This window comes from Heterodontus francisci, chromosome 20 (assembly GCF_036365525.1).
Source record: "Heterodontus francisci isolate sHetFra1 chromosome 20, sHetFra1.hap1, whole genome shotgun sequence".
Lineage (NCBI taxonomy): Eukaryota > Metazoa > Chordata > Chondrichthyes > Heterodontiformes > Heterodontidae > Heterodontus > Heterodontus francisci.
The window spans coordinates 61,731,201-61,757,531 of record NC_090390.1 but is presented as its reverse complement, the minus strand read 5'-3'; the positions used below and the strand labels follow the sequence as shown (position 1 = coordinate 61,757,531).

The 26,331-nt window shown below is 39.1% G+C and overlaps 1 protein-coding gene across 6 annotated transcripts in view; it reads right to left on the bottom strand.

Annotated features, from left to right (window-relative positions):
- The window catches only part of vti1a (vesicle transport through interaction with t-SNAREs 1A), a 428,909-nt gene that overhangs the window by 268,900 nt on the left and 133,678 nt on the right, over positions 1–26,331 (bottom strand). For all 6 annotated transcript variants that reach the window (XM_068052913.1, XM_068052915.1, XM_068052911.1 and 3 more), the window contains one exon: positions 23,860–23,944. In XM_068052913.1, coding sequence (XP_067909014.1) covers positions 23,860–23,944 — 85 coding nt within the window. The remainder of the gene's footprint in view (positions 1–23,859; positions 23,945–26,331) is intronic.

Sequence of the window (26,331 nt, the reverse complement as noted above, 5' to 3'; positions counted from 1 at the left end):
TGGCATGAATGTTACTTACCACTTCTCAGCCCAAGCCTAGATGTTGTACAGGTCTTGCTGCATATGGACATGGGCTGCTTCAGTATCTGAGTCGTCGTAAATGATGAACATTGTGCAATCAGCGAACATCCCCACTTCTGACTTTATGATGGAGGGAAGGTCATTGATGAAGCAACTGAAGATGGTTGGGCCTAGGACACTAACCTGAGGAATTCCTGCAGTAATGTCCTGGGATTGAGATGATTGATCTCCAACAACCACAACCATCTTCCTTTGTGCTAGGTACGACTCCAACCAGCGGAGGGTTGACCCCCAATTCCCATTGACTCTTGTTTTGCTAGGGCTCCTTGATGCCATACTCGGTCAAATGCTGCCTTGATGTCAATTCACTTCACCTCTCGAGTTCAGTTCTTTGAGGTAATGAGGTCAGGAGCCGAGTGGCCCTGGCAGAACCCAAACTGAGCATCAGTGAGTAGGTTATTGCTGAGCAAGTGCCACCTGATAGCACCATCGACGATCCCTTCCATCGCCTTGCTCACAATCGGGAGTAGACTGATAGGGCGGCAATTGGCCGGGTCGGATTTGTCCTGCTTTTTGTGCACAGGACATACCTGGGCAAATTTCCACATTGCCAGGTAGATGCCAGTGTTGTAGCTGTAGTGCAACAGCTTGGCTATGGGAACGGCTAGTTTTGGAGCACAAGTCTCCAGTACAATTGCCGGAATGTTGTGAGGGCCCACAGCCTTTGCAGTATCCAGTGCCTTCAGCCGTTTCTTGGTAGCACGTGGAGTGAAACGGATTGGCTGGACTGGCATCGATGATGCCGTGGACCTCAGGAGGAGGCAGAGATAGATCATCCACTCGGCACTTCTGACTGAAGATGGATGCAAATTCTTCTGCCTTGTCTTTTGCACTGATGTGCTAGGCTCCCCCATCGTTGAGAATGTAGATTTGTGGAGCCTCCTCCTTCTGTTAGTTCTTTAATTGTCCGCCACCATTCACGACTGGATGTGGCAGGACTGCAGAGCTTTGATCTGATCCGTTGGTGGTGGAATCGCCTGGTCCTGTTTAATGCATGCTGCATCCGCTGTTTGGCATGCAAGTAGTCCTGTGTTGTAGCCTCACCAGGTTGACACCTCATTTTTAGGTAAGCCTGGTGCTGCTCCTGGCATGCCCTCCTGCACTCTTCATTGAACCAGGGTTGGTCCCCCGGCTTGATGGTAATGGTGGAGTGGGGGATATGCAAGGTCATGAGGTTACAGTTTGTGATTGAAGACAATTCTGCTGCTGCTGATGGCTCACAGTGCCTCATGCATGCCCAGCTTTGAGTTGTTAGATCTGTTCGAAATCGATCCCACTTAGCACGATGGTTGTCCGCACAACATGATGGTAGGTACTCCCAGTGTGAAGATGGGACTTTGCCTCCACAAGGACTATGTGGTGGTCACTCCTACCAATACTGTCATGGACAGATGCATCTGCGACAGATAGGTCGGTGAGGACGAGGTCAAGGAGGTTTTTCCCTCTTGTTGGTTCCCTCACCCCCTGCCACAGAGCCTGTCTAGCAGCTATGTCCTTTAGAACTCTGTCAGTAGTGGTGCTACGGAGCCACTCTTGGTGATGGACATTGAAGTCCTCCACCCATTTTGTGCCCTTGCTACCCTCAGTGCTTCTTCCAATTGGTGTTCAAAGAGAGAAGCACTGATTCATCAGCTGGGGCGGGTGGGGGTAGATGGTAATCAGCAGGAGGTTTCCTTGCCCATGTTTGACCTGTTATCATGAGACTTCATAGGGTCCCGAGTCAACGTTCAGGACTCCCAGGGCAACTCCCTCCTGATTATATACCACTGTGCCACCACCTCTGTCCTGGCGTGGAACAGAACATACCCAGGGATGGTGATGGTGTCTGGGACAATGTTTGTAAGGTATGATTCGGTGAGTATAACTATGTCAGGCTGTTGCTTGACTAGTCTGTGGGACAACTCTTCCAGTTTTAGCACAAGCCCCCAGATGTTCTTAAGGAGGGCTTTGCAGGGTCGACAGGACAGGGCTTGCCGTTGTCATTTCTGGTGCCTAGGTCGATGCCGGGTGGTCTGTCCAGTTTCACTCCTTTTCTTAGACTTTGTAGTAATCTGATACAACTCAGTGGCTTGCTAGGCCATTTCAGAGTCAATACATTGCTGTGGGTCTGAAGTCACATGTAGGCCAGAACAGGCAAGGATGGCAGAATTCCTTCCCGAAAAGGACATTAGTGAACCAGATGGATTTTTACAAAACTTGACATGGTTTCATGATCATCATTAGACTAGCTTTTTAACTCCAGATTTATTAACTGAATTCAAATCCCACCATCTGCCATGGTGGGATTCAAACCCATGTCCCCAGATTAGCCTGGGGCTCTGGGTTACTAGTCTAGTGACAGTACCACTACACCACCGCCTCCCCAGACCTAGCAATTACATGCCAGTTATTTTAACATCAGTGGTGGGTAAAGTTTTAGAAACAATAATCAGGGGAACAAAATTAACAGACACTTGGAGAGGGTGGAGTTAATTAAGGATAGCCAGAACAGATTTGTAAAAGGCAGATCATGCTAGAATTTTCTTATTGAATTGTGATGAAGTAACAGAGAAAGTTAATGAAGGGAATGCAGTGGATGTTGTTTATGCGGATTTTAAGAAAGCGTTTGATAAGGTACCACATAAAAGGCTGGTTAGCAAAATTGAGCCGCATGGAATCGGATGGTCAGTGTCCAATTTGATAAACAAATTGGCTTAAGGACAGAAGACTGTATGAGTGGCAGTAAATGGTCGCTTTTCAGACTGGAGGATAGCAGACAGTGATGTTCCCCAAGGGTCTGTGCTGGGACCAGTGCTTATTTTGCTATATATAAATGACTTGGATCTTGGAATACTGAGTAGAATCTCAAAGTTTGCCGATGACACTAACGCTGGAGGTGTGGCAAACAGTGAAGATGAAGTGAATCGTGTGCAATAGGACTTCACAGAATCACTGAACTGTTACAGCGCATAAGGAGGCCATTCAGCCTATCGTGTCTGCACTGGCTCTCCGAATGAGCAATTCACAGTGCCATTCCCTGTCTTCACCAACTGGTCTGTGTCCTTTTGAAGTTCACAATGCTTCCAAGTTTCATATCATTGGAAAATTTTAAAATTGTGTCCTGTACACCAATGTTTAAATTATTAATATGCATCAAGAACAGCAAGGGTCCCAACACTGACCCCTGGGGAACTCCACGACAAACCCTCCTCCTGCCCGAAAAACATCCTTTAACCACTACTCTTTGTTTCCTGTCACTTAGCCAATTCCTTATTCATGTTGCTCCTACCCTTTTATTCCATGAGCTATAACTTTGCTCACGTCTGTTGTGTGGCACTGTTTCAAATGCCTTTTGGAAGCCCGTGTACACCAACCACATCAACTGCATTGCCCTCACCAACCCGCTCTGTTACCTCTTCAAAAAACTCCAGCAAGTTAGTTAAATATGACTTTGCCTTAAGAAGTCCATGCTGGCTTTCTTTAATTAACCCGCATCTGTGCGTGTGACTATTCATTTTGTCCTGAATTATTCTTTCTACAAGTTTCCCCACCACCGAAAGATAAAATGAATGGCCTGTAGTTGCTGGGATTACCTTTTGTCATCCAGGGAGCTCTGGCTTTGTTTACCCTACCATTCCCTTTTGAGGGAAGATAGCTTGACTGTGCTGAAATACCCCTTCTTTGAAGGGCTTAGATAGGCTAGCAAATTGGCAGACAGGTGGCAGATGGAATTTAATACTGACAAGTGTGAGGTGATGTATTTTGGCAGAAGGAATAGGGTGAGGCAATATATACTTAATGACACAGCTCTAAAGAGAGTGCAGAAACAAAGGGACCTGGGGTGAATGTGCATAGATCTTTGAACGTGGCAGGACATATTGAGAGATTGGTCAGTAAAGCATATGGGATCTCGGGCTTCATAAAGAGAGGCATTGAGTACAAAAACAGGGAAATTATGCTGAACTTTTATAAAGCTCTGGTTCAGCCCCAACTGGAGTATGGTGTCCAGCTCTGGCCACCACACTTTAGGAAGGATGGGAGGGTCCTTCAGAGGGTGCAGAGAAGATTTACCAGAATGGTTCCAGGGATGGGGTATTTTAGTTACAAGGTTAGGTTGGAAAAGCTGGGTTTGTTCTCCTTAGAACAAAGGAAATTGAGGGGAGATTTATTAGAAGTTTAAAAGATTATGACAGGTTTAGATAAGTTTGACAAGGAAAAAATGTTCCCATTAACTAACAGCACAAGGACTAGGGGACACAGATTGAAGGTTTTGGGCAAGAGATGCCGAGGGAATATGAGGAAGTTTTATTTTTAAACAGTGGGTGGTAATGACCTGGAACTCGCTGCCCGCAAGGGTGGTGTAAGTGGAGACAAATCAATGGCCAGGATCTCGTGGAGGTGGCAAGGTGCCCGGTGCTGGCCTAATGGCCTTTTCATGCCCCTCTGACACAATCCTCCTTTGTTCTAGAGTCATAGAGAGATACAGCACCGAAACAGGCCCTTCGGCCCAACGTGTCCGCGCCGACCAACCACCCATTTATACTAATCCAACATTAATCCCATTTTTTCTCTCTCACATCCCCACCTTCCCTCATTTCTCCCACCACCTACCCACGCTAGGGGCAATTTTTTTTACAATGGCCAATTTATGTATCAACCCGCAAGTCTTCGGCATGTGGGAGGAAACCGGAGCACCCAAAGGAAACCCACGTGGTCACAAGGAGAACTTGCAAACTGCGCACAGGCAGCACTCAGAACTGAACCCGGGTCGCTGAAGCTGTGAGGCTGCGGTTGTGGAGGCAAAATATTTGGCGCTGGGGTCTCCATCCCTTCAAAGACAGGGATCCTGCCTCCAAGAGCTGCCAGCCATTCAGAGGCCTTGGAACCAGGCCCAGAACTGGAATCCTGGACCTCAGGTGAGGCAGGGTCACTGGGGTCAGTCTGGAAGGCCCTGGCAAGGACGGAGGTGGGAGGATGGCATGAAGTCCAGGGGAGTCCAGGGTGTTGGAGGTTTTGCCTGCGGCGGTCCTCCGTGAGCCAGAGACTGCCAATGGAGGAGGGCCGTCAATAGGCCACTTCAGGGGCTCAACTGGCATCTGGGCAGGAAGGCTGTCATCGGCCTATTCCCCACCCATCCACCGGCAAAATCACTTGGCAACAGGCCCTTCACCCCCAGCCACCAGTCGCGATTCTATGGGACCCCTACCCCCTGCCTCTGAGGCCCATAAAATCCAGCCAATGACTTCAAAATGAAATTAGATGGCCACTTGAAGGAAATAAACTTGCAGGGCTATGGGGATCGAACAGGGGTGTGGAACTAACTGGATAGTTCCATGGAGAGCCGGCATGGACTTAATGGGCCAAATGGCCTCCTTCACACCGTAAATGACACTATGATTCTATCAGCCATGCAGCATGGAGCTGGATTAAGCTGTTGGTGGTGAGTAACCTGTGCAGCTGTGCATTTACCCACTGCTTGAACAGCAAGGAACCTTAACTTGGTCAACTGTCTCGCAGCCAAGTGACTACTTTGCTGGGTGGGATTTATTTTTTGAATGAAACTAGCTCTAAGATGACATGTCTGAATTAATGACCAGAATTAATACTCCATGGAGGAGTTCATCATCTGAAACTCTAATCAGGTATGTCCAGAATACCACTGATGGTCAACTAGCCAGTCTAGCTTATTACTAGGACATCAACAGGTCCCTTGGGACAGGAATTCTTCTGACATGTTCCAGATGAACTTGTAAATCAACAACAACTAGAATGGACAAGCAATGGGAAGCTTAGCAATGTACTTTACTTCTAAGCTATGAAGATTTTACTGGTTAAAATTCCAGCAGTTCCCCTGCACATACATGTGCCCCGATTTTAACATGAATAAAATGAGAACCCCCCCCCCATCCCCTGCGCCCACCCACACACCTAACCCCAGCATTGCGAGGATGGAAATACTGTAGGAATGCAGTGAGTTCTATCAGCCCCAGTTTTAACTCTGCTGCCCCGATCATTCCCGCTGGGTCAGCAGGGTTAAAATCGGGGTTTTGGCTTTAAATTCACTGAAATTAGGCAAGTGGTGATTGTGTGGACTCCATATCAGGCAAACAGCACTGCTATGTGGATCCCCCGAGTTTGCTTCAGAGACTCTAAGTTACCACAAGTTTTAGTAAACTGATTACCCAAAAGAAAGGAAGGACCTACAAGCAACTGTCACAAATCTTGGTCAGAGTAAAGCTGCAAGGAAAGCAAAGGTTTTTTTTAATGCACTTATGGTAACTTCAGCCTAAGCTGGGTTTAAACTAATTCAGCAGGGGAATGGGAACCTAAAATGTAGTGCCAGTGTACAGGATGTTGAGAGTAGTGAGGTCAGGGATAAGGTTACAAGGACGCAAGAGGGCACTGGCAAGCAAGAACCTGGTTTAAAGTGTGTCTACTTCAACGCCAGGAGCATCCAGAATAAGGTGGGTGAGCTTGCAGCATGGGTTGGTACCTGGGATCTCGATGTAGTGGCCATTCGGGGCAGGAATGGATGTGGCAGGAATGGATGTTGCAGGTTCCGGGATTTAGATGTTTCAGTAAGAACAGAGAAGATGGTAAAAGAGGGGGGGGGGTGTGGCATTGTTAATCAAGGAGCGTATGACAGCGACAGAAAGGACGTTTGAGGACTCATCTGCTGAGGTAGTATGGGCCGAGGTTAGAAACAGGAGAGGTGAGGTCACCCTGTTGGGAGTCTTTTTATAGACCTCCAAATAGTTCCAGAGATGTAGAGGAAAGGATAGCGAAGATGATTCTCGACAGGGGCGAGAGTAACAGGGTAGTTGTTATGGGGGACTTTAACTTTCCAAATATCGACTGGAAATATTATAGTTCGAGTACTTTAGATGGGTCAGTTTTTGTCCAGTGTGTGCAGGAGGGTTTTCTGACAGTATGTAGACAGGCCAACCAGGGGCGATGCCACATTGGATTTGGTACTGGGTAATGAACCCGGCCAGGTGTTAGATTTAGATGTAGGTGAGCACTTTGGTGATAGTGATCACAATTCGGTTAGGTTTACCTTAGCGATGGGCAGGGACAGGTATATACCGCAGGGCAAAAATTATAGCTGGGGGAAAGGAAATTATGATGCGATTAGGCAAGATTTAGGATGCGTAGGATGGGGAAGGAAACTGCAGGGGATGGGAGCAATCGAAATGTGGAGCTTATTCAAGGAGCAGCTACTGCGTGTCCTTGATAAGTATGTACCTGTCAGGCAGGGAGGAAGTTGTCGAGCGAGGGAGCCGTGGTTTACTAAAGAAGTTGAAGCGCTTGTCAAGAGGAAGAAGGCGGCTTATGTTAGGATGAGACGTGAAGGCTCAGTTAGGGCGCTTGAGAGTTACAAGCTAGCCAGGAAGGATCTAAAGGGAGAGCTAAGAAGAGCAAGGAGAGGACACGAGAAGTCATTGGCGGATAGGATCAGGGAAAACCCTAAGGCTTTCTATAGGTATATCAGGAATAAAAGAATGACTAGAGTTAGATTAGGGCCAATCAAGGATAGTAGTGGGAAGTTGTGTGTGGCATCAGAGGAGGTAGGGGAAGTGTTAAATGAATATTTTGCGTCAGTATTTACAGTAGAGAAAGAAAATGTTGTCGAGGAGAATACCGAGATTCAGACTAGTAGGCTAGATGGGATTGAGGTTCACAGGAGGAGGTGTTATCAATTTTGGAAAGTGTGAAAATAGATAAGTCCCCTGGGCCAGATGGGATATATCCTAGGATTCTCTGGGAAGCTAGGGAGGAGATTGCAGAGCCTTTGTCCTTGATCTTTATGTCGTCATTGTCGACAGGAATAGTGCCGGAAGACTGGAGGATAGCAAATGTTGTCCCCTTGTTCAAGAAGGGGAGTAGAGACAGCCCTGGTAATTATAGACCTGTGAGCCTTACTTCGGTTGTGGGTAAAATGTTGGAAAAGGTTATGAGAGACAGGATTTATAATCATCTTGAAAAGAATAAGTTCATTAGCGATAGTCAGCACGGTTTTGTGACGGGTAGGTCATGCCTCACAAACCTTATTGAGTTTTTCGAGAAGGTGACCAAACAGATGGATGAGGGTAAAGCCGTGGATGTGGTGTATATGGATTTCAGTAAGGCGTTTGATAAGGTTCCCCATGGTAGGCTATTGCAGAAAATACGGAAGTATGGGGTTGAAGGTGATTTAGAGCTTTGGATCAGAAATTGGCTAGCTGAAAGAAGACAGAGGGTGGTGGTTGATGGCAAATGTTCATCCTGGAGTTTAGTTACTAGTGGTGTACCGCAAGGATCTGTTTTGAGGCCACTGCTGTTTGTCATTTTTATAAATGACCTGGAAGAGGGTGTAGAAGGGTGGGTTAGTAAATTTGCGGATGACACTAAGGTCGGTGGAGTTGTGGATAGTGCCGAAGGATGTTGTAGGGTACAGAGGGACACAGATAGGCTGCAGAGCTGGGCTGAGAGATGGCAAATGGAGTTTAATGCGGAAAAGTGTGAGGTGATTCACTTTGGAAGGAGTAACAGCAATGCAGAGTACTGGGCTAATGGGAAGATTCTTGGTAGTGTAGATGAAGAGAGAGATCTTGGTGTCCAGGTGCATAAATCCCTGAAGGTTGCTACCCAGGTTAATAGGGCTGTTAAGAAGGCATATGGTGTGTTAGCTTTTATTAGTAGGGGGATCGAGTTTCGGAGCCACGAGGTTATGCTGCAGCTGTACAAAACTCTGGTGAGACCGCACCTGGAGTATTGCGTGCAGTTCTGGTCACCGCATTATAGGAAGGATTTGGAAGCTATGGAAAGGGTGGGAGAGGAGATTTACTAGGATGTTGCCCGGTATGGAGGGAAGGTCTTACGAGGAAAGGCTGAGGGACTTGAGGTTGTTTTCGTTGGAGAGAAGGAGGAGGAGAGGTGACTTAATAGAGACAAATAAGATAATCAGAGGGTTAGATAGGGTGGATAGTGAGAGTCTTTTTCCTCGGATGATGATGGCAAACACGAGGGGACATAGCTTTAAGTTGAGGGGTGATAGATCTAGGACAGATGTCAGAGGTAGTTTCTTTACTCAGAGAGTAGTAGGGGCGTGGAACGCCCTGCCTGCAGCAGTAGTAGACTCGCCAACTTTAAGGGCTTTTAAGTGGTCATTGGATAGACATATGGATGAAAATGGAATAGTGTAGGTCAGATGGTTTCACAGGTCGGCGCAACATCGAGGGCCGAAGGGCCTGTACTGCGCTGTAATGTTCTAATTCTAAACATGGCTGTATGGGATAATGTACTTAAAGTGCATGGCAAAGTCAGACATTACATTCAAAATGGTTTTTTTAAAAAGGTAGACATCCTGGTGATTTTTCATTTGGACTGAGTAACTTAGCAAGTGAAAGATAACAAAAGGAAAGCTTGTATTATTGTGCTACTAAAGCATGACTGTGGAAATACATACAATAATATATTCATTTGTAGCAATTTGAAATGCCACACTTTGTTGTACACAATTTTTGGTCAACGGGCCTCGTGACTTAGATCTAATATTTACTAAGCAAGTAGTGCAAGGGAGGTGAACTAATATGCAGACATTAACCCAGTGTGCTCCAGAAATCAAATAATTTCAACTGTTTATGTTAATTTAGCTCCCTCATACGGTTGAGCTCAGTATCTCCCTTTAAATTGGTTCTGATGTGAGAAGCATTCACGAACAAATATATATCCATCTCATCAAAAGGAAATAAAAACGGAAGCAGAGAAAAAGTAAAAGAATGTTAAATTAATCATTTTATTTCTTTTTAAAAAAGGGATTACTGATGGTGACACACATCCTTTAAGAGCAGTATCTTCAATAGCACACGTGATGCCAGCCATGTAGATTAAAAATATACTTTTGTTCAACACGACTGTAAAATGCACATATACTATGTTAACAGCATAAACAGAAAAATATTGACACCCCCATAGCTAAAGTATGACTTTGATATGTAGACGTTTCTTTAATAATTGCTAAATTATCTGAAATTGCATTTCACATTTACTAGGTTTTTGATACTGATTCTATTCTACAAGGGTGATGTATAATAAAATTACAATTAAGTGTCTTGTTGCGATAATTTATCTTAGAATTACCCATATTTATAATCAAGCCAGGGTTTTGCTATTAACCTGGGAACATAATAAAGACTCGTCAGTTGAGATGGCTACTCAAACAAATCATGCAATAACTAAGAATTAATACAGGGATCTGGATTCTTAGAGCTTTGAGTAATTCTAAGTACAGTTTGGGTTTTAATGTAGAAGTGTTTCTTAAGAAAGCTTTTGAGACTGTAACATTAATAAAACCTTACAAGAATCCTTCATGCAATTATATATGATTTTGCGAAGATTCCTGTGAGGAATACCCCAAAGAGCATAGCAAGTAAATTTAATTGTAGAAAAGATGCATATTTAATTTTTGCCTAGTTCTTGAAAACAACCATACATGAACATTTTAAGGATTTTCAAAATAGCTTTACAAGAAATACTTTATGACGTCAGCTAAACATTGAAATATTCTGGTACTATATTCCTATCACATTTTTAGTTTTTAATCCAGAAAGCTTTTTAAAAAGCAATACATGCTGTATATAGCACATATCATCCAATTCAACGAGTCTGAATTCAGCTTGAAATGAAGTGTCATATTTTTGCAGATACTTCAGGTCTGCTCATAAAACATTACCAATTGGCAGAAAATAGGCCAGGTTTTAGAAGCAAGGTCAATTAGTCTACTGAATTATATTTTTTAAAAATGTGGATAGCTTTTTTACTTTAGTAAACACATAGGAATAAATAAATGAAGTGTATGTTGTGCAAACTATAATCTAAAAAGAAAGATGAAAATACATACCAATATAAATATTTTAGTAAACTGCCACACAAAAATACATGAATGTTTAATTTAGGCGCTACCTATGTCATTATCTGTTATACATTCTACCACTGATTCCCTTTTGGGAATCCCAAAATGCATGCAGTTTTTTAAATCTCTGGATATCAGCATTACTTTATATTCTGTCGAAAACACACACAGAGAGCCCTATGTAGAGGAAAAGCCTATATTGCACATACAGGAACACATGAAAAGTGCATCTTTTAGAGCCTCTACAGAGTCACAGCAAGTTTTTTTTTAAAGTTTCCTCATACCACTTGGGACTCTGCCTCTTGAGAAATTAGCAAGTCCATTTTGAGTTCTGGCATAGAAGAAGTCGCCAAATATATATTTTTTCCTCCTAAAGCAAGCAATAACTATCTACAAGACCCATCAAATTTAAAAGAAATATGAAGAATTTGCTTTAGTGACTTTGCATTTTTATTAGATCTAAGTTGAAACAAGAAGCAGTTCAAAGTTAAAGATGAAAAGTCCCAGCTATCAAAATAACTTTAAACCTTAGATCTAAACAGTGCTCATTCTGAATTATCTGAACGAGAGATTAATTTCAGTTTTACATATGCTTCAGATTTACATTTACAATATTGATACATGTAACATTTTAAAAAAATTATGTTAAACCCTTTATCTTAATATTTTGTTCGCATCATAGGTTCGAAGGGTGATCTTAATCATTATGGTCTATCAGATTAACATAGAGTGCCACTGATATTCACCATAATTACATAAACTGTTGCATCTCATTCCAACAGACTCCAAGCAAGTCCATCTGGACTATTTCTGACCAGTGGGCTCCACTTCATGCTTATCTAATTGTATTATGTTTTATATAGAAATTATAAATATTGGAGCATACGCTCTCCAAATTCAATCTCATAAGCAAGGATAAAGGCTTAGGGAAAACAGAATGTAATCGTCAGGTCAAAAAAGTATATACACTCTATGAGCTAGTAGCATTTCCAATAGCTATGCCATAGCCCTTAGTAACTGTGGCTTGTAGAGGTTTTGTTTACTTTAATTGTGAAGAATGATATACATATAAGCACATCCTTTCTCTTAGCACACGTAACCAAACACTAGGACATGGAGTTATAGATGTTGCTGCACCTTTCACATTCTGTACAATTTATTTCCCAAACATATTAAGGTGGTCTCAAAAGTTAAAAAAATTTCATACAATAAAAAAGTATTAATGACAAAACAATTCCTGTACCGTGTGCTTCAACTAGAGTGCTGGAAGTGTATGGACATCAGCAGGAAAATTGTGTACATACTACCTGAATGGATTTATCGTGCTGTAATTTTTATATATTTATATTCAGCTATTTATACTTAACTTCTGAAAGTTAAAAGAAATGTATATTAATGGTAGGATTTTGACGTCAATGTTTCTCTTTATACATTTTGATGTCAATACATGTTGATACAAAACGGTATTGGGTGTGACGCCAATAAGATGCAATTTGTTACAAGGAGATTTTTTTTTTTAAATGGTTGAACAGTAATGTAAACACATACTGTACACGCATTCACCCAGAACTCTAACTATGTGTTAGATTTTGTGCCATTAGTTAAATCCCATGTTGAATCATTTATTTTCTACTGAAAAATGCTGTACATTTGCAAGCTACCTATAGCTGTAGTGTTACAAAGCTATAACAATTGAGGGATAAAGGTTACATGACGTTACAAAAGTGCAGCTCAAGCAGTTAATTAAATTTATCTCTAGTCGAAGAGTGTAATATTCTGTATAACAGAGAACTAGGACTTTCCTACCCTATTCTTGTCTTATTTTGTTTTTGCCAGCAATAACGTCATGTTGGGTTCAGTGAATGGCAGGTTCCAGTGATCAAATTGCATAATTTGATAATTAATGGTATATATTATACACTGCTAAAGTGCTAATACTATACAGTTCTAATCTCAATTTGAATCTAGGAAGGAGCACCAGAAATTTGATCACAAGCAAGATACTCAAGGACAATTTTCTCTTATGAAACAACTTACATGTGACCAAATTTAGACTAATAGTGAGAAGCAAAATATAAAAACCGCAAGAACAAAACATGGATTGAAAGATACGATTTTTAAACTGCACCTCGGCAAAGCATGAAACATTTTGACATTAAAGCTACCACATAAATACAAGTTGTGATTATTTATTTGCTTCCAAGACAAAAATCACAAAAACATTGTGAAGTGCAGTAAATAACATACCAAGAAAATGTATAGATAATATTGAGTATTGATGTTCTCATAATATTTTATCCCAATCTAAAAGTAACAAAAAAGACAGCACTGGCTTTTGGGTTGTCTATTTGTTTTGACCCACCCAAGTTTTTCCCCAGGGCTCAATTCTCCCTCCTGAAAGACTGCATTGACCACAGCAGATTCCCTGTTAACTAGACAAAGTCTGCACTATTCTAACACTGGTTTCTTTGTAAGCATATAGAAAATGACCCAGTGACACTACACAAAGATAGTAATTATTGCATTACACAGCCTGTCACTGTCGTTTGTGTCATACCTCTAACAGGTGCCATTAACAGAACTGGCAAATTATAATAATCTTTTCAAGCCCTCTGTGGTCCTAATAATGCCTTTTTCCTGCCCACATAATCAATGTGTGAACAGTAAGCCATTTATATTGTTACTAAATATAGTGAACTGAAAGCTTTGACTTGTAGCTTGTTAAGATTGAAGAGCATTTACTATAACATTTACCATAAAAATGGTTTACAGTGCAGGATAATAACATACATTACAAAGCACTTAATATCAACAGCAAGGGATGGGAACATGACAATCAATTGTAGTTATTTCAAATATAAAATAGCTCATATAATTTATTTTATGGAACTGTGGTATATTATGTAGTCTGTGTTCTCGTGACAAAGGGATTCTTATTTTATCGCAAATTTCTTAACTGTATGCATTAAAAAATATAAAAACATTGAACAGAACATATGATTTTAAACTACATTTTCAGGTGAAATCATATAAAACTCAAACATATTAATTAGAAAGCAGCAAATCAAGTACAGATTGCACAAGAGATGATGGAATGCTTAGGGACTATAGTCCTTTGCATCTTCCATATAATTACATTTACCAGAAGAAAAATACTGTGCAATGCCAGTTTAAATCTCAAGTTAATTGATGTTCTTCTTTTAAATGTGTTTTAATTTACCTCCAATTCAAAATTGGATTTCACTGTGTTACATCGCAATGAAAAAAAAAGTATCCCAACAGTTATATAGCATTCTTCAGACTACAATATGTAAAATATATTTTCCTTAAACAATTATTGCAGAGTGGTCTGTGTACATGCATGCATTTTTGTATAAAAATTTACATAAAAATGTACTCTCTCCTCCGTGACACACTTATTTCTTTGAAATTTGACCCAGTAAAGCAATATGCTATAAAGTATTGAACAGTGTAAAAAACAAGCTACAATAAAATTCTAATGTTAATAATGTCAGTCACATTAATCACTTACTCTACGCAAACATTATTCTATGATTACTCTCCCAATAAAATATTGCTCAAATTTGCAGCATCTTGTAAAGATTAGGGGTGGGGGGGGGGAAGGGAATGTCAAAAACAAAATGTATAATTTTCATAATGTTTCACAAAAGGTAAACCACAGTGTTGCTTTAGCAAAAAAAGTAAACTTTATGCGATATGTTTCTAATTATACTTGCTTAGTCCACTGTTTTATTGTTTTACTAATTAGTAATTTACTTCATTTTTTTAAAAAAAGAACTAACATGTCAGTCCTGCTTCCTTTGACGATAATTCATTGATAGCAACCATCTCTAATTTTTTGGTAGAAGCAGAGAGACAATAGGCTGTTGATTTCCATTTTAAAAATAATCATCATTCCTAATAATGCCTAAGTTGTGTTTATTTTACTGAAACCATAACCTTTTTTCCAAATCTATTCAAATTTTGAATAGACAAGTGAAGGCACAATCATCTCACTGTGCACTGTTTGATGGGTCGGTGTAAAATTTAAAGTGGTTCCTATAAAATGAAAACTGATTTAAAAATAAAAATCAGAACAGGTCCATGTCTCAGTCAAAATCATTGCTCTACAACAATCTATCAAAAACACTTCTCATTATTCTACTATTAAGGAGATTTAAAGTCTCAACCAACAATATTTACACTTGGCAACTGCATAATGAAGTTAGGTTATGTACTAATGCAAGGTAAATTTTTAAACTCAACTTCTCCTTCCACGTTTACTAAAGTAAATTATTCATACAATTGAAAAGATACAGTATTTTAAAAACAAAAACCTAAAACTCCAACAGTAACTCCTGTATTGTCTGATCCAGATTTTTCTGTTTAAGATTTGAAACCATTAACTAGATTACTATTGAATTATTATAACCCTGCCAGATTATGCACTAGTCAAGGAAACAGGAAGGATGCTAGAGAAAAGACAAACTTACAAACAGCTCAAGAGCGCAGCCTATCTGTGTTTCCCCATCTAAGTCATTTTAAATTCAAACTAATAGAAGCCATCCATTCCTTAGCATTTTGATCCGACAGGAATATCTATTACAGATTCTGAATACTTTCATTTCTATAATTTTATTTCCATATGGTTATTAATCCATCGAATAAATAAATCAGCTTTTCACTTGTACATTGAATTGAACAATATCCTCTACTCAGTTTTTTTTGGTGGCAATGCCTTGATTGGAACTTCACTTCTTAACAAATCTGTCACCTCTTCAAAGTTCCATAAAGGAAACTTCCTGGGGTTCCACTTGTCCCCTTTGTTTTCCATTTCCTTAAGACGACTTAATTAAAACAAAATTTAGACTATGCTTGGAGTGTCACACAACAGTCACCACATCTGTTGTTTTCCTACCAGTAACTCTTAATCAGAGTTATTTCTGTGCGTTTTGTGCAATTAACAACACTTAGGTCATTCAAGTACCTGATAATAAATGAGGATCAACTGCCACCATTTTAAAAGTAAAAGCATGCAGTAGCTAAACTGCATTTTTTGGTAATGCAGCCTACTTTCAAGATATCGCGAAATAAGACTCAATACTGAATTGTTCTCTAAAGCGTAATCATTAGAAATAACTGCATATCCCTGAAAGTTCTAGTTTACCTCACAGTTGTCTATATATTAGTTATAAATAGGAAGACTTTTTATTTACTATGTTGGATGAAGAATTTGACCCCACATTAACAATACACAAAAGTACAAAACATCTGCAAATACCCAGCTCTCAATGATCAAATTGGAGCTGAAATGAAATCCTCATGGGAGTCAAAAGAGTTCTACTACATAAATATTACCAAGTGTCACAGGTTATTTTGCAACAAATGCTTCATTGCAATGTATTTAATTTTGTACATATATGACAATCTAAAATGTCGTCAGAGGAACAAGTAAAATACAAATTGCAAAAATACCATTGAAACAGGTTTATTTGTAGAATTTTGCTAGACCAACGCTGAACTGAATAATACAGAATGCACGGTTTCAAATTTAGGCCTACTTTAGGGTGGGCATTCAACAAACTTGCAATGATAGTTCAAATCACAGACAAACTGTGCACGGGAAAGTTTTCAGGCACCAATTAAGTCATTCCTAACAGATCCAGCACAAGATATATTGCCATGTCATGCTGATATTATTCAAGACGATACTGCATTTAAAATTCAATTAATACTTGTGCTGTAGATGAACATAAAACTTGTGTCTAGCATTTTTAAGGTTAATGTTTATCATTTTGTAGTATTGGAATATGAGTAAAAGTGCATCAATTTAATTGGTTTCAATTGCGTACAGTGCACACATTAGCAAGGAGTAAAAGTGAAATGTGCTACTTACTCTAATCTGAGTATTTAATATAAGTATATTCTATAAACTGCTGTTTGTCAACTTTTTTTTTTACATTAAATTGTGTTTTCTGAAAATATATTTTTGTACTTTATCACGAATACGTCTACAAAATTTTAATGTATTGATTGCTACCCTCAAGTTACATCTCAAGTTAAAAAAAAACTGAGAAAAACAAAACTGCAAGGACAGTGTATAGTGCATGCATGTGGTGAAAATGCTAATCTTCAAGTCGATTTACTATGTACTTACAATGCAAATATTTTGTTTTTCAATTCTTTAGTTATTAAATACATCAAATTGGAATAACTGTATACTTTGACAAAAAATTCTTTCAATGATGAGGTTTGTACATGTGCAATTTTTCAACCTGTAATGCTATCATATTATTTAAAAATTGAAGAATGTTTGAAATAGGCATAATACCTTAAGCCACTTAATGATCTTTACAAACATAATTAATATAAATAATTTCTCTGCAAATGTATTCAAAATATATTGTAGGTTAAAAATTAAAACATTAAGAAATACAAAAAAAATATAAACTTTTAAATCATTTTCTTGGCCTGAAATGGTGCTCAGCTGTCACAAGGCTTGGCGACATCTGTTTTTCCTAATTACCAATAGCCTCTTCTTTTTGAGGAGTTTTTCAAAGAAAACCAAACACAAACTATTGAATTCTCTTAAAGCCCTGTGCTCTTTTAGTCTTCTGCTGGTCATATCATGGTGAAGATCACTGCATGTTGAGCCGGTCATTGTGCAGACTGTGTGCTTTGTTTGGGGCATAAATTGGGGTTTGGGCCTTAGCTACCGTAGTTCAAGCGTAAAAATACTTTGCCCATCACACCGTATACTGTTGCCAGCGACCCTCTAAATCCTTGAACCAACTGTGTCCTTTAGTGTCACAACAGATAATGCTGATTTATTACAATGTGTGAGTTTCTACTGATTAAAATAAGCCACAAGCACGTGGTACTGGAATTAGCACATTTAGAAGTCTGTTTCCCACATCCTATTTTGCGCTAGTGCGGCTGATCCCTGCAATTCTACGCGGGTGCAATTTTAATGACTGCTACGTTTTTGATGTTTCGATGAAAAACGCTGCTAGGTGTTTGTGGCAGCACTAGATACCGAGCCTGAATTGCTCTGATTGGAACGCTGTGACACTAGCTCTGTTTACGATATCATCGGTGTCATTTTCCTTTTAACGATAAGACACTTCCCTGACAAGGCTCGATTAGGGAAAAAATTATTATTACATTCACTTTTTTCAGACAGGGTAGTGAGATAAACAGGAGAGTGCCTTAGGGAGGAAAAAAGGTGAAGATATCTGAAAAGCAAATAAAAAAATTCTTTGCTTCCATCGAACTACTTAATTAATAGAAAAATATATGGAATATTGTACTAATAGTTCACCACTAAATTGTCTTGTTTGCTACCATGTTTTTGTTGCTCCTAAATTCAGGATTCTGCAATTTTTTTTATTTCAGATTTATTTGGTTTTCATTTTTTTTTTGCACTGTCTCTATTTCACACACACACAGGAAGATGAAATGTTATTTATCACACAAAAAGAAATACCAGAAAGAAGACTGGTACACTCAATACGAATTTTGCTTGTGTCTAAAGATGGTTAAGTAAGTAACTAGACGCAGCACTTTCTTCAAATATTCCAGCTTCTGTTCTATTAACAGGGAAGCGGTGTAGTGAGCTAATTCACAGGATGTGCCATTTAACAAATAAATCTTAGTGTATATTGGCATTCTTAGTATTTGCTGCATGAGGTTCTAAAATTCATGACAATTTAACACTTTTGTAACTTCGAAGAACTCTAAGGAAGTAAAGAATACTATGGGCTAGATTTTAAAATTTTGTTGACAAGGCGGGCCACATGCCATTAAGCCGCCACAATCTTCCGTGTGGTGGCTCATTTGCGTCCACCCCCGATCACGGGGAGGGGCGGGCTGTCTGTCCCCGGCAATGGCAACAGCTGCCTGTGTGCAGGCACGGACGCCATTTTTAAAGGGCGGAAAGCCCTCCCGGCTAATTTAAATATTTAAAGGTAAATTGAATTAAAATGAATAAAATGCCCCTCTCCCACCCACCCAATAACAATTTAATTATTTGCCCTCCCTCCTCCAAAACACTTACCTTTACCATCTGACCTTCCTCCTCCACCCCCACACGAAACTGCACAAGCTTTTAACGACAACCCTTCCCACCATCCCCTATACCCATGACATGAATTTAACCCTGTTCCCCGCCCTGATAAACCTATCACCTCCCCCACCAGTGTTGCGCCTCGTTTCCCCGGATGGGGATCCGAAGGTGCGGGAGTGCCGGCCACTGGGCCGAAGATCGCAATGGGACAGCGGGAGACAACGTGAGCTTAATTAAATCAATCATTTTAATTCATTTAAATATTCAAATTGGGGTCCCATTGCCAAGCGGTGGGGGTGGGGCCGCCATGTGACCTCGCCGCCGCTGCCGGGAATATTGAACCGGGCCCTCCCTGCATCAGGGTACGTGGCAGCCCTCTCCCAGAGGCCTTTTTTTCCGGCCCCTACCCCCCCCACAACTAACCCCCCCTACCTCCCCACACCATCCCGCCCAACAAACCAGACATTAGCGGGGGGGGGTGGGGTGGGGGTGCAGGGGGTTGGGTCGGTAAAATCCAGATCTATGTTTTCTTCTGAATTCTTGCAGAAGCATGTTGTCCTAGAACACTTTGCATTAAAAGGACAGTAAACATAAGGTTAATCTCACAACACTAACTGTAGTTTATTGTTAGCAATGCAAGATTAGAAACAATAATGTGTTAATTTTTTTATATTAGTTTTTTGTCTATCCAAGGCAATTATTGGAAGAACAACCAGATCAGATTCTCCAGTTTTGCTTCGGTTGACTAAAACATCAATACTGAATTTACCAGAGGCAAGGGAGAGATCAGAGTTTGATGGTTACAGGAGTACTTGAATACCCATCGTCTGGCACAGCAAGATCTCAAAGTCTCCAATCGGCTTCAAAGAGACCCGATTATATTTTTTCCGAGACCCTCTGCTTTCCAGTGATGCTGTAACCATGATTTTTTTACGCCTAATACCACAGAAAAAAAAATCAAAACAGGCTAAACAAATTGATGTACTCTTTAATATAGTCAGTGCATCATCATAGGATCTTGTGTCTCGCTTGCTGACAACTTGAGCTCTGTGTACCATACATCTATCACTTTGTTGGCAACTTCAATGCTTTAGGAGAAAAAAAACCTCTCAATTGAGTTATTGGCACGTTTGATTGACATAGCCTAATCAGCTTATCTGCACATTAATAAAGCTGATGGCCTGCAGAGTTGGTCTTGTACCCAACCTCAAGGAACTTCCAGGAGCGAAAGCCTCTAGGGCCAGTCTAATAGCACCAGAAGCCGTTTACTGCTGAATGCTTCCAGAAAGAGGCAAGCAGCAGTAACATGGCTTATATGTGAAAACCATTCCATCTGTTTTGAGACTTTTCTTTCCTGCAATAAAATATTTTTCCTACACAGATCATGACCTTTCATGTTAAGTGTCCCTAAAATATTTCACGTCACATTTAATAGTTCAGCCTTAAATATGAACATTAATTCCACGAACACTTTTTTCAGTCACCTGCTTTAAAACTTGTAATAAATAATAAACCATATTATATGTGTAGAAATATTAACTATCATGTGATGTTCTGATGACATTACACAACTGAACAGATCCTGAAGACACTTCTCTGATAGACACGACAGAGAATGGCCACTTACTACATTTATATGGGTTCTTTTTATACTTGAAAAAGAAAATTCAGCTTCTTCACAAAAAAAAACCCTCCATACTGATTGAATAAACCAAATTTGTTGCACTACTAAATTTATTTTACTTACAACACTGACATATAACTTTATCGGTCAAATTGCGGGTGATTTGCAAATTTAACTCCATCATACAGTTCTGCTAGTATCCTACATTTGTTGTACAGGTACAAGCAATCATTTCACATCTTAAGGGATCAATATTTCCCACCTGTGAAAATCAAAATTACACACCAAATATCAAACAAAGGGATGCAACTGTGATGTTGTGGCTTGTGATGTAATAGAACTGTATCTTTTAAACTCTTGTTATTCAAATCTACTAATGTTTAGATGTCATAAGACTAGATATTCTAATATTTGTCAGTTCCGAAGAAGGGTCACTGACCCGAAACGTTAACTCTGCTTCTCTTTCCACAGATGCTGCCAGACCTGCTGAGTGAATCCAGCATTTCTTGATTTTGCTTTTATCATAAGACTAGATGTTGTGCTATATTAAATTTTGAAGACTATAATTCTGATTAACACAGCATTATGATTTTGCTTTAATTACTCTATTTTTTTTCAGCTTCTCTGCCAAGGACCATTTCCCCAACTAAGTAAGTGGTCAAATGCTCTACTTTCAGATCTCTCTTGCACAAGACTATGAAGTACACAAGAGTTGCCCTGGAGAACCTGCCCCCTCATTGTACCCAGATCCCTGTGGGAAACTGACCTTTGCTCAATGACAAAACAATCTCATTCTCTATAGCATATACTATCTATTTTTCTTATGCAATCACCTATGGCATTTGTGAACTTCGACCCTCAATGAGTAAAGGAAAATACCGACAAAACCTGTAGCCATCAATTGGTAAGCAATTTATACCCGCTTAAACAATGGATGCAGTACACCACCTGAAATAGACAGAAATTCTATTTACTTTAACAAGAACAAAGAAGCTAGTGGAGAAATACATGGCTGTTAATTGAATCTGTGTTCTGACATGATCAGCACCCCTCAATTCAATCGCTGTCTTTTATCAGACCATCAGCCATCTATTAGCCTATATAGAGAAGTGTCACATCTCTCCAAAACAGGGTAACTGATTTCTCAGTATAACTAACCCCTTATTATCCAAGGTCTAGTATAATGAATGCTTGCAAAACACTGTCATCTAGTCATATAACACAGCCAAGCAGAAAACACAGTGAACAGTGATAGAACATGCAAACTTCAGCAGGAAAATTCCAAGAGAAGCTTCAAGGCGACAAAATAAAAACTTGTATTTTTATGCTTTGGAGCGGTTTAAAATTTTAATAAATCAATCTGTAAAAATATCCTCATTACAGAACAGAAGTTATTTATCACCATATAAAACATTTAAAAGAGCCACTTTGGCTTAATAATGAATTTGATAAACTAAAAATTATCAGCATGTTTTGTTTGGTGTGCTTAACCAAGAAAAGTTGCTGGTGTTAGAACACTTTTTTTCCCCCTTGCCAACAATTTTTCCAGCATCTCTTGAAGATGTCAACTCTTTGCTGGGTTCCTTGGGTTGCCACCCAACCTCCAATATTTTGTCCAAACAGCCATTATTCAAATGCAAGCTGAGATGGCGTGTGTCAGCCTGCTATTCCACTAAGGGACATCTCAGCTGAGCCCAATGCTATCTACTGCGTGCTTCCAGTAGGGGCTATTGGATAGCAATCAGGAACAGGAATTCTGGTTGATTTTGTACCTCCCAGACACCAGTTGTAGCACCCTTATTGCTGGCCCAACTGAGATTGGCTAACACAATACAATTTAGGGATTAAACCTGGAATCTTTCTGGTCTGTATATCTCAGCTACTTAGCTATTAAATGTGCAGTACCCAAGCATATTGTTCACCATGTCAAAACAGAAAGACAAAATGTTGGCATTTTGAAAACTATCGAGTTTCACATTAAAAAAACTTAGATATTAATAAATCTGTCTGCTTCTAAACCACTTTTTAGTTTAATTCAACATACGAAAAATCATCCTGCCTGCTAATTCATTTTAACTGTATTGGCAATAGTACATTCTTTTGCTCAATATTTGTAGCTTGCCATTATTTGGAATGACCCCCAAAGGCTCTATGCATTTTTCTGTTTTTGCCTGCAATCAGTCTTCCTGCCTCTTCCCCATTCAGACATCTCTGAATAGCCGGCATTTGGCTTTTTCTCTCAATGTTAAACCCTCTCTCACTACACCATATTGAATGCTTCTTTCACCTCTGCCTTTCTTTTGGTACGAGATTCTCCCACCCTCAACTTCCTTCACCATTCATTAGCTTGTTCTGTACCTCTGTGTTGATACCATTAGTTTTCAGTCTCTTGTCTGTCTCCTTTTCTTACCACTGGTCCTGTTCTTGCTATTGTCTTTTTGCCTATCTCTTCATAGGACTTCTCATCTGAATCTCTCTTCTCTGCTGCCAAGATGAATTTGAGACCTGATTTTGAGTACAGTGCTGCAAGACTGCTCCACCTGACCTCAAACTTGAATTATACCATTTCTTAACTTCCTTTCAAAAACAAAACATTACATATGAATGGAACACACATAAAGCTAATTTATTTCTGACAACTTCAACCTGAAAACCATGAATAAATGGCTCAGTAGTAAATGCCTATACAAAAGTAAATCACCTTCTAAAACCAGAGTGTATAATGCACAAAGTTCAAATTTGCCGTCCAAAGTCACTGAGTGATTTGTTTTTGCATTAACCAGTCTTTTGATTTATTATTATACATATACACACACTTCAAAACAAATTTGAGTTTTCTTCTGTGCAAAAAGCATAATAAAAGAATTAGGTGCAAGATTATAAATGTGGTAATTCCTTAAAAACTAAATCTTTAAAATGTATATTTTGCACAGGAATAGTGTTAAGTCCTGTTTCTGCAAATACTTTAATTATATTCTAACTGAATATTATTCAGAGATATATCTATATATAGAAACCTCAAGAATTGATTTAGTAGATATCATGCTTTCAAGTTTGAGAGGAGCACAAAAAAATCCAATCGCCTTTCCATATGTAAACCACATCTATACCTGCTGTCTTTTCCCCCCTTTGAAGTGTACCAGAAATGTCATGTGTCGTGAACACTACTGTGCATAAGCCAGATAATTTGCTCCCTCACCCTCTCAAAATCCTTACCAGTTTCAACGGTTAGTTGGTATCCAGCCTCCAGTCTCCGTGTTGACCTTTCCAACCGCTCTGTATTATCCAACAGGCATGCTCTCTGAAACAAAATTGTAGATGATTATACACACACTTAAGTACTAGGTATAATTATATCTAATTTAATGGTAAAGGAACCGTACAGGAAAAATAAGCTAAATTTTGGATTCAGGGAATGTAATAATTTGTATGAAGAACTAAGTTCAGCTCAAAAAGAGAAACAAAATCTACTTTACAAAACAGTTCAAACACTTTCATTTCTTCAAGAACTTACTGATAGTTTCAATAGTTGGAAAGTAAATACCCATTTTCTATGTTTAGTAACTGAAGGTGAAGTTGATGTCATAGCACAAAGTATTTGTAGTACAAAAGCATTTTGCTTTACTTTAGAATTTAATCAAGGTTAAATTCTAAATATCATACATTTATAAAGAGCTCTGGAAATAAATATCTATCATAGTATCAAGACACAAAGTAAAAACAACCTGACTTTGTGTGCAGTCGAGACTTTTGCAGATTGTGTTAGAATAAACTAGTGACGGCATATTTGTCCCAAATAAATGCCAATTCTTTGTTCCTAGTCTTTCCTCATACTGTCCTAAATGAACCAGGATTCTTTTAGCACATATATAAACAACCACTCAGAATATCATCATGAAAACTAATTTAACTACAATCAATCTAGAACAGTGTGAGCATGTCGTAATATAACTCCACCTGAACTGTGATGTTGTACACATATGTGCATACAGTTTAAAACAATTTAATAGCATATTTTTGCACCCACAAATCAGATTCAATAATTGTTCACAAATTTTTGTTTCCAAAACAGAAATATATCTGAGCTTTTACTTCTAGAACACAAACTGTTAAAAAATAATGCTGAATGCCACATCTTCAGTGAAAAAATTTAACACGAGAGTTAGATTTGCTGCATGTTATTGATTATTAGAAATATATCACAGCTTGAGAACGATCATATGGTAGTCTTGATCTTTAATAGTTTTAACTTGTATTTTTTCTAACATGTCTTATTATGGGATCCTACAGAAGTTCACTTGGGATTTTATGCTCATTACAGCAAAATATGGAGTGCTTTGTGAATGCCAGGAGTCTTATTTAAACTGATGTTCCATTGAATAATTAGGCTCCAATAGTGTGCCACACAAGTTGAAATAAATAGCTGTATAATAAGGCAAGTAGAATTTTAGATAAGCACGGCTACAGCACAATTATCATATCTTATATACAAAATATCTAACATTTTATTGTCATTGTTGCTGTCATCATTAAGATACACTGACTTTTTAAGGCCATTCTAAAAATGAAGTCTTTAATCAGTGGACATATCCCTTCCTTGACTTGAGTGCATCGTGATAGAATTTGAATATTGGAACTGAAGCTTATTTCCACTAGAAAAACAGAAAAATGTCAAACAAAGCTCAGAAAATGTATATTGGTTAATGCTATTCAGTATAAATCTGTATCTGTACATTACAGCAGTGTGACTACATCACCTTTAAAATGAGTAGACCAATATACATAGATTTAAATAATCAAATCTTGAATTTAGGTGAATCAATACAGAGGTTATTGAAGCATTAAAGCAAAGCTTTTTTGTTCTTTTGACACTCTTCAATAGAAAAATGTTCTTTCCTTGCAGTAATCTTAATGTGTTAAGTTTATTAATTATAAAGAAAGTTTTTTTTTTAAGAAGAATTCCCACCACACAAGAAAAAAAAGATTTTCACATACAGGACAGGATCCCACTTGCAATGTTGTTTCCTACCACTTTACACCCATCAACTCTCTTCTTTAGAGAATTTTAATCCTACTTTCTTTCAGGGAAAAAAGGCGAGACCCTGGTTTGTTACCAACTTCTATTCATGCTGTCAAAAGGCATACAAACTAATCACATGGAAAAAACAAGAGGGGCTACCACATTTCAAGACCATTTTTGAGTCTGACAGTCAGAAAGCTTCACCAAGAACTTTCTTCGCTGACAGATGTCACTTAAAATTGGAGAAGTACTTTCTAATAAAAATGGTGCCATATGAACAATCTGAATCATGTCCATAGAAGTGAGTTGCCTTGCTCTAATGAGCCCCTATGGATCTTCCTGATGCAGCTGTATTGACATGCTCACTTAAGCTAATACACCTAGACCAAGATGCCTTGGTGCCTTGAGCACTGACAGTCTGGGATACTGACAGTGTATCTTGCTTCAATCTTCAAAGGAGAAGTGATTAGAATGTTATCATTACCATTCGAAACGTGATTTTCCTATTCCCTCCTGGCAGAGGTGACATATCTGTGAGATGTGGCCAGCAGATCGCAGCAGCTAAAGCCACTTCAAAGCTTCCCTTGAAATTTTTTTCGAAATCATTAGAACAATGTGTTCAGATCAACGCAGATAGGACCTGATGTGAAGGTCAGACACATTGCAGT